We start from the raw sequence: 13679 nt of genomic DNA, 5'->3' as shown, positions 1-13679 counted from the left end.
GCAAACTTGAGAATATTCTGAATAAAAAGAGCCCAAAATATACTACGGTTCTTCCCACTAGTCGCCGAAGTAGGAAAAAAGCCAGCTGAGATTCGTCCACTCCTTTGCCCCATGGGCGTACAGGAAGACTTTCGCGAGCGAGAACCAAATCTACTACATGGATATCAGCCTGACTTCAGACCTAGTGATCTGCTTAAATTGACCCTCGATAATGGCCCAAATCTTCGCTGCTGTCCCATCTTCTTACCTCTCCTAGCAATCCAGGAAGCTTTAGTCAAGACATCGTCGTCCTTCTTATCAACCGAATACACACACTCATTCCACTGTCCTCATCAGTCCCCATAGCGCGGGCATTCTCAACCTGTCCTTAGGATCTCTCTACTATCCTACTACGAAGTGCATGCCCGTATTCGGTAGCAGAGAAAAGATGGCGCTCCCCACTCTCCACCGACGAAGTTTGCTTGGGCGGCACAAAAAGACAGGCTAGAGCACCTAAAGCTGCGATAATTTTAGTCGCATCTTATATGATTCCACTCCGCGCATTGTCAGGAGACGTGTGGACGAAGCTGACTGTCGGTGCTTGGCGGTTTCCTAAAGACTTTGATATGCAGAGGGACAGTTTTCCCCACAGGAAACTGGCCTTGGTCGCGCACAAAACGCGACTATCAAATGTCCTATATTCGTCTCACATCTTTTATTCGACTGCAAATGATGACCCCCGTCAGAAGTCCAACAAACATACTCAATTCGAAACCGTTTCGAATAACTTGACAACAGCTCATCAAGACAGTTGAAACGCCACTAGCGAATCTGGATCTTAACTGAGTACTTTATCCACCTACAAGCCGAATACACAAAGCCTTGTATTTCTACAGATTGGTAACAGAAGGGCTGTTACCAGAACAGTTTCAACAGTACCTATCGGAAACGATTCAGGATCTGTATCGATCAGCCGGTAAAGGTTAAAGGTCGATGCTGCCATAGTTTAAGTTGATTGAAATGTACATGCTACATGAAGATTTTAAAATGATCCGATATAACTTCGCACGATGCTGGGATATATGATATGTCAACGCAACAAGCCAAGGCCTACATATCGAGGAAAGTCATCCAGGAACGGAATAACTCACCCCTTGAATAGACCTCCAAGCGCGTAGACGTAGATCCAGGAAATATCAGTGCACACAATTCACAAATCAAGAAGAAACATGAAACCTGACGCCAGGTGCAATTGCCAACATGGATATCAAGGAGTTGGCCTTCTTATTCCCATAAGGCCACAAGCAGAAGCAAGGGGCGAACGCCCAGACGACGGAAACCACAATCCAAGAAAATAAAAAAGAAAAGAAATTCATCAAACCCCGGGCATGGCAGTGGATTCCCAAGACTGAGACAAGAGTAAAGACATTTAACAGGGAAAAGAAAGTCACAAGTGATGATGATCCCGAGCCAACCGATAAAAGAAACGCTGAAAGGGAGATAGAGTACATTAATGGAGATGGCAGATGCCAAAAGCCCAGTATGAGCCGTTTAGATCCACTTGCAGGAACCTCGTGATATATCTTTGCAATGGGTCAAGGAAGCAATGAAAGCCCCAAGACAGGTTTTATCGTCAGAAGACCGAAAGACAAGGAAAGAAACAACTTCGTTCCTCTTGAAAAAAGGCCGGACGAAGAGAGCAGATATAACAAGCGACCATATTGGAGTGCCTCGTCCTGGTATCCCAAGGTACGCCGATATCCCCCATCTTCTTAAGACGAAAACATTGACACGATAAGCACGGGATGGTATATTGCAACCCCAGTCATCAGGCCGGTGCGCCCTTTTGACGCTTAGGAACCCGGGGGCTAGGCTTAGGCTTTCCGCCAGGGGCAGAAGTCCCATTGACCTCGCCTCCGGCACCATCCTCGCCCTCTTGTTTAACAGTACTTGCTCGGCGACGTTTGTTGCCGCCGACATTTGGACTATTGTTGATGCCAGCTGGGGATGGTTGAACACTGCCAGGCATACCTGGCGCCCCGCTAAGCTGACTCTGCGCGGGACTTGGATGGGCGGAGCCGCTAAGATGGGGAGAGCCCTGGGGAAGGCCAAGATGGGCCATGGCCGGAGAAGCGAACTGGGAGGGAGGGCCCATGTTTGGACCACGGGGACCGACTTGCATAGCCGGATTCATTCCAGGCGGAAACCCAGGTTGCGGATTGGGATTCTGCATGATACTATTGACTAAGCCACGCAGGGCCTCCGGAGGTGATAGTGTCGGGTTTGCCTGGGAGAAGGAGACGAGCTGCTGCATTTGATGCATTGTCTCAGCCACTTCCAGGAATTGGACCACCCCAGTTGGCACACCGTTCGAGGTCACCATTGACTCGGGGATCGGTGACTGTGGTGGTTTTTGGCCACGCTTTGCCGCAGCCTTGCTGACTTTGGGGCTTTGTTTCAGTTCATTTGCTTCTAATGACTGAACAATGCTGCGAGGGAGGAATTCACAATGCCCTTGAACTTCGATCTGCATCGATTCGATCTTGTTGTTCATATCAAAAAGAGCATGCAATTTCCCGCGCGTAAACACCTGAATCAGTAATTAGTATGTTTCCGAATGGACACTATCTTAATTCCAATAAGTACCTGGCTATCGTTCATGAACCAATAAATTAAAGAGATTCGTGATTCCACAAGATGAGCCCCCGGGAGGCAATTGGATTCTCACGGGCACCTTCAATAACCATTTGGATTTGACGAATTCCGGTGGTGAACTGGGTATAATAGAATCGAGCAAGAGCCGGGTTGGAGATTTCGAATTGCTTCGAGTGACCCGTCTGAGAATCGTAAAGGTTTTGGCGAAGTACACCAGTGGGAGCGTAAAATCTATCCACAAAGCTCTGCCAATATTGAATATCCATGGCTTCGTTCCGAGGCTGGTTCAATGTTAGTAAGAACATGACTATAGCCTGTGACTATGTGCACATACCGTGAAAACGCCTACTCCGTCAGCATAGCTGTTCAGGGCCAAAATTGAAGCACCCTGTCTCTGTGGCTGCTGCATCTTCATCATCATGGCATTCTGCTGTGCTTTCATCTGAGCGTCCTGGGCAGCCATGACTTGGAAGTTTTGAGCATTGGGTTGACTCTGTGGGCCTGGGGCAGCTTGTTGAGACTGCTGCTGGCCACCTTGGTTTCCTTGCTGCTGGTGTTGCTGCGGTTGTGATTGTGGTAACTGCTGCGGTTGTGGATTTGGGGTCGCTTGGGCTGGTGCCCCCACGCCTGGCTGTGGAGGCTGGGATGATGGAGGTTGTGACGTTTGGCTTGGCTGGGGAGTGCTGCTCTGCGGTGGGCCATGTTGAGACTGTGGAGTGCCGGTTTGCGCCTCGTGCATGTTGGGTGGTTGCGCCGACGCGCGTTGAGGCGTCTGTTGGCCAGGCTGGCCATTATTCGCCTGATTTTGCTGTGCTTGTGCTTGCTGCGCCTGGGCTTGAGCTTGAGCTTGCTGTAATGCAAATAACTGTTGTTGTTGTTGTATATTCTGCGGCGGGCCATGTGGAAATTGTTGTTGCTGCATCATGGGGTTCATAGGTCTCATTCCATTTCCTTGCATTGCAGCCAGCTGAGCAGCATTCAGTCCTTGTGTTCCATTGGGAAGTGAAACCGGAAGTCCATGTTGCTGTTGGTGTTGCTGCTGCGCTTGCTGCTGCTGGATCATCATCCGTTGTCGCATATATTGCTGTTGCTGCATCAATTGGGGATTCCCTGGAACTGAGAAGTAAAGAGTGTCATTAGCATATGTTTTTGATCCACATGATAGGAAAGTAATATCATAATCCGCGCGATCTCGGATGGCCCGCGGATTACAGGATCCGCGGGGCCTGTGGGTTCAAGCGAATGATATTTCGTGACCACAGAAATGAGATTGAATGAGCGCTGCGATAGGTAAAAATACTTACAATTCTGAGGGAATCCTCCCTGCTGGAAGACATGCGCCTGTGCGGGGTTGAGGTGCGAAAGGGCATGAGAGCTGGGCATCGGGCCACCAGGACCCACGCTTCCAGCAGCACCCGGGGGCATGCCACCCATCATCGGACCAGCTTGGCTAACCTGCGGCCCACCCGGTGCAGATACACCAGGATGCATTCCTTGAACCATGCTGGGTCCTGGGTGTCCGGCATTTGGGTGTTGAGGCATTGGGTGATGACCGGGAGGCATGCCGTGTTGCGGCATGCCTTGGCCGCCGGGGAAGGGTTGCGCCATCATCATCGCTAGAAGGCGGCGACGACCGCGAAGAGACCTTTAGGGAGATGACCGACCACGAGCGCGACAAGAAAGCGACGGGGAAAGGCGGGAGAAAATGGCGCGACCGCGACTAGGTATGGCAGGCAGCCTTAGCGCTTCGAAGCCGCAATCCGAGCGATCGAATCCAATGACGTGGTGACAGACCGACGCATGAAATGAACCAAATCACCAATGGCGTCGATCTCGTATAGTACCCCGTGAGTTGGTGGCGAGACACCTGGAGATCACGGATGGGAGTCTTGGGAGGTGTTTCGGGGGGCGGGAAATGGATGCAGAAGTAATAGGGAGGCGTGGAGGGGCTGGGCCAGGCAAGACCGGTGGAGGGAGCAGATCGGCTCACACAACTCACCGAGCCCAGGACCTCGAGGTTGGCGAGTAATTATAGGGGTCGAAAGGGTCAGTCGCGATCACCCATTAGCAGTGTCGAGGATGATCGCCCAGTTGGGAGCAAGAGGGTACTGGGGACGGAGGAACCGGTCCGAGAGAGAGTGGAGGATGTAACCGAGAAAAGAAAGAACACCCAGCGGGAATGATAGTGAGCCTCTGCGAACCTAAGGTTGTAGTGACGAAGATTAGATGGAAAATCAAGCGATAGAATTGTCCTTGAGGAGATTGCGGCCGTCTCTGTCCTGTCTCCTGACGCTTTTTCGCTCTTTCTCGCACTTTTCGTCGCAATTCTAACCACTCTCGCGCTAACCCTATTAAGGGTGTCACGTGGCAAGGTGTATTTCTGCCCATTTTTTTTCTTTTGCTTCCCTCCTACTTTTGCTTTCATGTTTATCTCGCGTCCCAACTTCCACTATTTGAAGTCTCTTGGGTAATGAATGGACTGGCTGATCTAACTTTGATTTTGGGCTACTGTAATGCTCTCTAGCCCAGGATTTTACAATTAATATCACAATTAATATCAGGATTACCAGGCCTGCGCTGCCCGAACTTCTCGTGGTAAGTACAAGCTTAAAATTTTCTTTTCCTTTTTATCACCCATCTTGGTTCAGGGATGACAACCACTTTTACTTCTTTACCTTCCAAGTCGACCATGACGAGATAATACGGGCCTTCCATTCCCGGTCGGCCTGCTACTTGCCAGTATACTTTGTCTGAGAACCATTTTTGAATCTCACATGTTGCATTGGAAACAACGAGGAGACATGTGCTAATTCGTCTATCAGTATCGGGCCGAAAGATTATTTGGTTGATTGAATTGCAAACTTCGACGGCTTCGGTAGAAGGTGCTTGAGCTCGCCAGTTCATGGATCTTAACACCTGCGCAGGGAACATGTCGTCCCATTCTATTCATACATAATAATATAATGCTCATGAACTACTTGACGTACGCGGTTTACTTGTCGGAGAAGTTTCTAATTATGATTCCTACCATATTGCCTCTTAGTATGCGTAGAGTACCTCGAATATGTCCCACTAACAATGTACTTCCCGCGCAAAACATCTGAGACAATGTTTAGTTCCCATTGGCGTAGCATGATGGAATCGTGGCTTGTTGGAAGTATACCACTAATGGAGTAATCAACTCTGGGAAGCTGCCGGTGCTCGTACATGGTCTCCATGATATGGATAATATACGAGTCCTCTGCACTAGGGGGATTTCTGGTCAGACTTGAAATGGCGCACTTACATAAATATCAACTTGGATGTAAGAATTAGTGTTAGTTGTACCAGGTTTCAATGACTTGGAGCTCAACATGCACGGCTTCAAATTGAAATGTACGCCAGGATCTCCCACGACCCCATCAATGGCCGAATTACCGCTACAAGTAGTGTGTAGGTGGTCTATTACAGTGAGAACATATAGTGTCAGTGCGGTCTATTACGAAAGGGGGCTTCTTCAAGTTTCGAATGTTGGACAGGTCGGAATGGCTTTATAGCAGTAAGCATTCAATTAGGAAAAGGCTAGCACAGAAATTCATGACAAAGATGCATAGTAAAATGGTAAATAGAGGCTCGGAACTGTATTCCAGGGTTAAAGTGTTCTAGTTCTGCGCTGGCACTTAGAAACAGCCCTTACAATCGAAGAGGCTCAACCGAGCCCAGTATTTCACGTGACCTTACATTTCCTCCGACTCGGGGCGGCGACTCGTCAATATGATTCTCGAGTATCCTTGCCTTCAATTCCTGCCCACAGGAGGCTTATTGTGCTCGACTGGATGTATCCGCCAATGCCAGTGGCCCGGTGGTCAACCGTCGCACGCCCATGTCGATTAATCGCCCGTCGCCGGTATCCTATCCCTTCGTCGGCACACTCGCGCCGCTTTCATATTTCGCGACAATGGCAATCAGCATCGTCTCCGCCAACCGAACCTGGTGAAGATCCTCCCACTGGGGACTTGATTGATGATATACAAACTCCGAATCTTAATCATGCATCTGCAAATTCCTCCTTAAACCCCGCTGTGATTGACAAATCGGTGGCAAGGCCATATGGCTCCGCTGTTCGAAGAGCTATGAGGAACAAGCAGCTAGAGAGCCAACAAAAGGTTTCGCCTGCTGCCACGGTGCCCTATTGGTTTTCTGACCAAAACACTGTTGTCCGGAGCTCAAACCCTGATGAACTTCTTGTAGGGCAGCCACAACAGTGGGTTGGGATTAAAAAGACATCCGTGCTGGCTCCAGATGAAGGAAGGAACAATGGACTGCCTTCAGGACCTAGCAGTGAAGATCCACCACCCTCGGGTGAATCCGCACCTGAGAATCGTTACTCGGTGCCGGAAGAACTGTGGATGAGCTACGAGCATCCGTCAAGGCAGGCCTTCGACTTCCACCGGTACAATATTCGAAAGAGCCTGTGGCAAGGAAGTCCCACTTAATCCTTCAGTACCCAGGCAACGATGGCATCCTATTTCTGGATGCTGTTGTTCGGCAGCTCTCTCAACAATTGAATACGGATTTGATCACTCTCAATGCGCAAGATATCGCTCAGTTGTTTAGCGAGCAGGACTTTGCCGAGACTGGCTCAACATCACAAATACGCTCGCTTGGTTATGAGGTTTATCGACCAACGGTCGCGACGTGGCCCGAAGCTGAAGGCGATGGGGAGGGTGAAGAAGAGGTCGCTGATATTGCATCTGTTGCCCAGGGAGCACGGACTGAGGTCAGTACCCCCCGGTTCATCACCATTGAAGCTAGCAGAGACACCGGTGATGTCCCGCTACCGAACTGGCTAGGATTGAAATCCCTTGTTGCCTCGATGAACGGCCAGGGTGAGCAAGATCCCAGTAACATGCGTCATTCTTGGCAACGTGCGGAGGAACGGTGGACGCGCCTTTTGAATGAAATCATCACTTCGCTTGGCAGGCCAGCACTTCCTGCTCCTGAGAAGACTGAGGCTACATTGGAACCTAACACTGCCCCTTCGGTTTTGCCGCGCGACACCATTATACATGTACAAGACTACCGTGATATCCAAAGCTCAAGGGCGGGGTCTAGAGTGATTTCCCTCCTCCAGAAGGTCATTCAAGACCAGAGACGGGCTGGCTCACGGATCATACTTATTGGCACCACCTCTCAAGAACTTCAACAAGCCTTCTCGCAGGATGGGTCTAGCATCTTACAGAACGTGTTTGAAGATAACTTCTCGAAAACCCTGGTGATCACACCAGCAATGGATGCAAAGATTGCCGAGAAAACATTCGCAGAGGACCAAAGGAAACGGACGATGGATATCAACATCCGCCACCTCCAAAGCATGCTACGATACCGACTGAATGAAAATTCTGCTGCGATAAAAGATGATATCTTTGGTAATCGATCTTGGCCGCTTGATTCGCTTACTTTGAAGCTATCTGGAATCAGGGATCGCCTTTGGTCTTACAACCAGGTACACTGGGTGGCGACCCTGGCGCTTGGCAGTACGGAAGCGGGTGAGCCCTTTGGTTTCGAGCACATTCGGCGAGGGATTCAACTCATGGATAAGGGCGATCAAGTGACGAGCGAGTGGCTTAAGGAAAAATCACCCAAGGCCACCGGCTCGGCCAATGGTCAAAGCCGTGAACAGCTTCTGAGCTCTCTTCGAAAGACTTGCAACGCCCATGAGAAGAAACTACTCAATGGGGTTGTCGATGCCAAAAGTATCCGGACGACTTTCGACCATGTCCATGTTCCTCCTGAGACTGTGGACGCTCTGAAGACTCTGACATCCTTGTCTTTGATCCGCCCGGAAGCCTTCACATATGGTGTCTTAGCAACGGATAAGATTCCGGGGCTTCTGTTGTATGGTCCGCCCGGTACCGGTAAAACCTTACTTGCTAAAGCAGTCGCACGTGAGAGTGGGGCGACTGTCCTCGAAGTGAGTGGATCTGAAGTGTACGACATGTATGTCGGTGAAGGCGAGAAGAACGTCAAGGCCATTTTCACCTTGGCTAAGAAATTAAGCCCATGCGTGGTGTTCATCGACGAAGCGGATGCCATTTTCTGTTCCCGCACTGGCTCCAGCAACCGGACGTCGCATCGCGAATTGATCAACCAATTCCTTCGCGAATGGGATGGTTTGAACGACCTGTCAGCATTTATCATGGTCGCTACCAACCGACCATTTGATCTGGACGATGCCGTGCTCAGGCGTCTGCCTCGGAGACTATTAGTGGACCTGCCAACCGAGCAAGATCGTCACGAGATTCTCAAGATTCACTTGAAAGAAGAGCAACTCGACCCTTCAGTTGACTTAGCTGATCTAGCGAAACGAACCCCATTGTATTCGGGCTCCGATTTGAAAAATTTGGCTGTCGCAGCGGCTTTGGCGTGTGTCCGTGAAGAAAACGAGGCCGCGCTTCGACACCAGGGTGACGAACCGTACACGTACCCAACACGCCGCACCCTCACTCTTGCCCATTTCGACCGGGGCATGGAAGAGATCAGTGCTTCCATCAGTGAGGACATGTCATCGCTGTCGTCTATTCGCAAGTTCGATGAGCAGTATGGCGATCGAAAATCTCGTCGACCGAAGACGGCCGGCTTGGGGTTTACTTCTGCTAGTGATGCACCGGTCAAAGAAACTGTGCGAGTTCGGGAGTGATCTTCCATAGCAACCTGTCAATGGGCATCCCGCCCTGTTGTAATTTTAGGTAATGATAGACATGTACCAATACTTTTGCAAAATCTGGACATCTGACCGTGGGAGCTTCTATGATGACAACTTTGGATTTCCTCTGGTCTAATCAGACGGGCAGCAAGCAGAGTGTTCCTTCGATTGGAGCCAAATGTGCCCCGAATAGAAGGGAACATTACTCATATCCAGCCATTAGTGCTGTGTCGGGTCAAAACTCCTAGTTTAAAGTAGATCTGCTGAAATGATGCGTTCATAATCCCTTCACACGCCTGATTGGAGCGCCGACTCCGCACTCCTCAACAGGACCTTTCTAAGCAGCACTGTTTCGACTGCCTCTGCCCGTTCTTGATCCCCTCATCCGTCTGATCCCTCCCACTAAGTTTTGCATCAAGGGCGCTGGACTGGCTAGGGTTCGAAGGCACGTGCTCCGATCACAGCGGGATTGGACTCCACTGCCACCGAACTTGGACAGCTTCTTTTCCTTCGACCCCGCGCACATCGGTGGATGTGTTCCTGTGCTTGGGTTACGTCCGGCACCAGGAGCGTCCTTGAGTCTATTTTCTCTTCCTCTATTCTACTCCTTTGTTGGCCCCGCGTTGTTTTGACGCCTCTCTACCGAGTTTCGTCCCCAGAACTTTCGCCATGTCCGAGAACCGGGAGGCGGCCATCCGCGATGCTAAGGGCTTCGTACGTCGCGTAGTTCGAACGGACTGGGAGTATCCGACTCTAGCGGATGGCTTACATCCAGGATCTGCGTCATCCGGTGAATCGACCCTCGCCCTGGTTGAAGATCGTACGGTCCAAGAATGGCGCCTCCGAGAAGTCGACAGCTCTGGTTCTGAACTTGAGCCCCAATCCTCCGATCACGATCCTGACGCCGATTCACCCCATGCAGAGCCCACCGGCGACCCCGCGCATGACTTGCGTCGCAAGAGACGCCGCCAGATGAAGGAAGAAATGGAATGGAACGAAGGACTCCGCATGTGGATGGCTCGACGTGACGCGTGGTCGGGAGCTCGAACCCGGCGTCAAGTTCTTTCCAAAGAAGGGAAACGCCAGTCCTCCGTCACTCGTGAACCCCCTGTGCGCCCCAGCGCGCACATTGAAGATTCTGCGCTAGAGAGTGCTGGCGACGCATCCGCCCGGGTTGTGGGTACTTCCCCACTCTCCGATCGCCAAGCTCAACCCCAGACTGGCCGTACCGAGTCCAATTTGACGAAGAAGACATCGAGTTCCTTGTCCGTCTCGAACGTGTCCAATGAAGAGCAATCGCGCCGACAGGATCCTGATGATGAGCACTCCACTGCGCCCGAAGAAGACCCCAAGGGTCAGGCGTCGACGGAGACCAGCATCACGGAACCCGACGCACAGGCCTCTCTTTACCACGCATTGAGCGCTGCCGATGTGAACGAAATAGAAGACGACGGCTCGTCAGTGGATATTGATTCCAGTGAGGAAGAAGCGCTGGATGAACGCCTTATCCCCGTCGCGCCCCCTTTCCTGCCATCCTCCAATCCCATTCGTTCCACCATTACGCCGGCTATCTACGCATCCATCTACACTAAGGTGATCGTGCAGGGCATGACCCCCACTATCCCGATCAATTTGGCCGACCTGACGAAGGCCATGGTCCAAGGGTGGAAGGCGGATGGGCAGTGGCCTCCGAAGCCCGCAGTCTCCAACATTGTCCTCGGAGACGACGCGACGGTTCCCAAGCGGAATGATAACCTCGGCGATGGGCAAGCATCTGCTCGACGCAAGAATAGCATCACAAGTGCTATGCGCAAAGTCTTCCACAACCCGTTCCACCGCCGTGGCAGTACCCAGGATTCGAGCGGACTCAACGGCAGTGGCACGGTGACTTCTCCCGGAGGCACCTCCCTCTAAGCATTCTGATGCCCGATTCTCATGATTCATGACTCGAACATACGTCCTGTGCTCTACATGGATGTCTTTTTGCTTTTGTTTTTGTTTTTATTCCAAGTTACCCACGCTCTTCAAATTGCATCTGGCGTCAATTCTGGGGGATACTCGGGCTGTGCTTCTTGTGGCTTACGGTGGGACGGGCATTTGGGAGAGGCGCTGCCTGCAAGAGGGCTTTAACTGCTATGGTAACATTTCCCCTTTTTTCGTCGGACCCAATGACTGTTCACTCCCCAGATACCACGGCTGTGGCTCCCTGCTTTTCGTCGGCGTCCCTGGCTGCTTCTTCGTCGGCTCCATCGTTGGTACATTTTTTGTTTTTTCTTTTGGTCAGAGATACAAACTGTGGATTCTTTCGCACATAGCCATAGGAATGCCCCATTGGATACAAAGCAAAGTAGATGTTTCGAGGGGCCGAACATCGATTTCATTCAAACCCTCTTCTTTAGACACGAGCATTGTACGTTAGATTGGAGCACCTCCTGTAAATCATATCGTGGAGAGTAGCATACTTATCCCACGGCTTATATGTCCTTTGAGGCTACTTAGTCGTATCTTGACTGGTATACTCTGTCCAACTAATAAACGCTGCAGCTGCCTCAGGCAAAAACACCTGGTCTCTGGCCTTAACATTCTAGCCAATTTTCCATTGGAGCCAAATAGTAGTCCTCATCCTTCCTTCCTAACCCGGACTCCGTAGGCAGTATGATTTCAGCATTGGCCCTGATCCTTCCAGGCCTAATTTGCCAAACTCGTTTTGCGAAAACGCTTGGCCTGCTGCTCGGCTTTGGACTCGCCATGGAACTCCGTATCAGCTCGGAATATTGGCAAGTTATTGATCGCTCCGACTTCCATGGGCCATCCCAGCTGGACAGGCTCATTTCTTCGGAAACGGTCGTGGGCGTTCCTCCCCGCAAAGGCGCCAAGCCTTCCGCTTGCTACATTCCGTCCCCTTGCAGGACTCGGATCGTTGATGATACCAGCGAGCCACCAATCAACTACATGCCAGAAAGGACGGCCCGAGGACGTAACTCTGATGAAGAGATCGTCCAGTCTTTGCAGACATTCCCGGGTTTGATCGTCCTCGCCTTTGTGCATGGCGTGCGACCTGATTGACAAGCAGCAGAAGGCTAGCTGTGGGAATTGGTAGGTAAGGTCGCTTGGCCCATTCGGACGAGACTCTTCATTCGGCAGAGAAGCGCCTCGTCGGTAAGGAATCTGTCCGCTTCTTGCATTTGAATGTTCAGCCAGCATGTTTGGCCCATGGGATTGCGTCTCGGGAGCTTCGGGAGAGGAAGTAATGGTACAGGCTCCGTCTTCTTCAGAGAGAACGTGAAGATCTTTGGAAGTCTGTCTCGGCAGAATGCCCAGACTAGGCGTCCCAGATCAGGGAGGAGGGTTCTAATTGTATGCCCTGCTATTGGGAGCTTTGGACGGGGGATCTGGAGCCAGGCCATCGCTGTTGGTTGTCACGAATAGCTGGATAGAAGGCAGGGATCTGCAGCCCAATTAGAAGAGGGCTCCACAACCTTAAATGCGTGCTTATGGCAAGGGGATAAAAGAACGCATAATGGCGATTGCCTTCACACGCCCTCTCCTTTTCTTTCATTCAAGCGTATTGTTCTTAATTTACAACCTGAATGGCGAATGGCCGGGGGAGTTTTGTACAAATGGTTCAAATTCCAAGTTCTTCAAAACATGGGCTGGACGCTTACTCTGGACCTTCTCTACTCCTCCAAACCGGCACTCGGGCAGAACTGTAAACCGCCAGTCGCACGTCTCTCTCCAAAACCCACTGACCAAGTTCGGAGATCAACTGTATCTCACTCGTGTCCATGTGTCGATCCCCGTTCTGCAGCGATGATAATATGGCTAGGTCAGGCTCTGAGTCTCGTCACAGCAATGCTTGCAGTATGTCATGTGGTCCTTGGCTACTGTCTGCACAATACAAAGATTTGGCCGACACTTCCTACTGTCGCCGTCAGCGAAGCCCCTGGGGAGCTTGAGGATTGGGGAATGCTGGAAAACCTCCGGCTGATCTTATGAAACTTTGGATACTGTTGTATGGCTGAGGGTAATGGACATTGAATAAAAAAAAATTCATTCATCAAGAGCTCTAGAATAATTCTAGAAGGTTTTCAAGTCATAACTTCTTGTGAGTTACATAAGGTACATAAGTCTCGGGAAAATATGGCCCATGTGCGACATTTTAAGAATGGAGACCGTTTACCACTGGCAGGGTGGCTTCGCACGCGTCCAGAGTGGGCTTCAGAGTTTGGCTTCTTGGTACATACCAGTTGTTGCCCGCCATGGAGTGGGCGGTGCCCAAGGACACAGGATTCCATCGCCCAGAATTACATCGTAAGCCAGAAGGCTGCTTGCCATGTACCCGGGGCGGTTTCCAACGTTG

The 13679-nt window shown here is 51.0% G+C and overlaps 4 protein-coding genes across 4 annotated transcripts; 3 read left to right on the top strand and 1 right to left on the bottom strand.

The window, feature by feature from the left end:
• Positions 1 to 1807: 1807 nt before the first annotated feature.
• N7468_007257 (LIM domain-binding protein) lies at positions 1808 to 4242 on the bottom strand (the record flags this gene model as incomplete). The annotated part of the gene is made up of 4 exons (XM_058476553.1): positions 1808 to 2569; positions 2724 to 2915; positions 2969 to 3744; positions 3939 to 4242. The coding sequence occupies 4 exons, from the start codon at positions 4240 to 4242 to the stop codon at positions 1808 to 1810; spliced, it is 2034 nt and encodes a 677-aa protein (XP_058329443.1).
• Positions 4243 to 6461: 2219 nt separating this feature from the next.
• Positions 6462 to 9313, top strand: N7468_007256 (ATP-binding protein; the record flags this gene model as incomplete). Its single annotated transcript, XM_058476552.1, has 2 exons — positions 6462 to 7098; positions 7125 to 9313. 2 exons carry the CDS (start codon positions 6462 to 6464, stop codon positions 9311 to 9313), a joined length of 2826 nt encoding a protein of 941 aa, XP_058329442.1.
• A 675-nt stretch (positions 9314 to 9988) lies between these two features.
• Positions 9989 to 11233, top strand: N7468_007255 (DUF4050 domain-containing protein; the record flags this gene model as incomplete). Its single annotated transcript, XM_058476551.1, has 1 exon — positions 9989 to 11233. The coding sequence occupies one exon, from the start codon at positions 9989 to 9991 to the stop codon at positions 11231 to 11233; it is 1245 nt and encodes a 414-aa protein (XP_058329441.1).
• An 834-nt stretch (positions 11234 to 12067) lies between these two features.
• On the top strand, positions 12068 to 12385 carry N7468_007254 (uncharacterized protein; the record flags this gene model as incomplete). The annotated part of the gene is made up of 1 exon (XM_058476550.1): positions 12068 to 12385. One exon carries the CDS (start codon positions 12068 to 12070, stop codon positions 12383 to 12385), a length of 318 nt encoding a protein of 105 aa, XP_058329440.1.
• Positions 12386 to 13679: the final 1294 nt, after the last annotated feature.

The sequence above is a fragment of the Penicillium chermesinum genome (genome assembly GCF_028974085.1).
Source record: "Penicillium chermesinum strain IBT 19713 chromosome Unknown utg000005l:1.0-4115287.0:1.0-4118363.0, whole genome shotgun sequence".
Lineage (NCBI taxonomy): Eukaryota > Fungi > Ascomycota > Eurotiomycetes > Eurotiales > Aspergillaceae > Penicillium > Penicillium chermesinum.
Note: the sequence above shows the minus strand (reverse complement) of the source record. Positions and strands in the feature narration are given on the sequence as shown.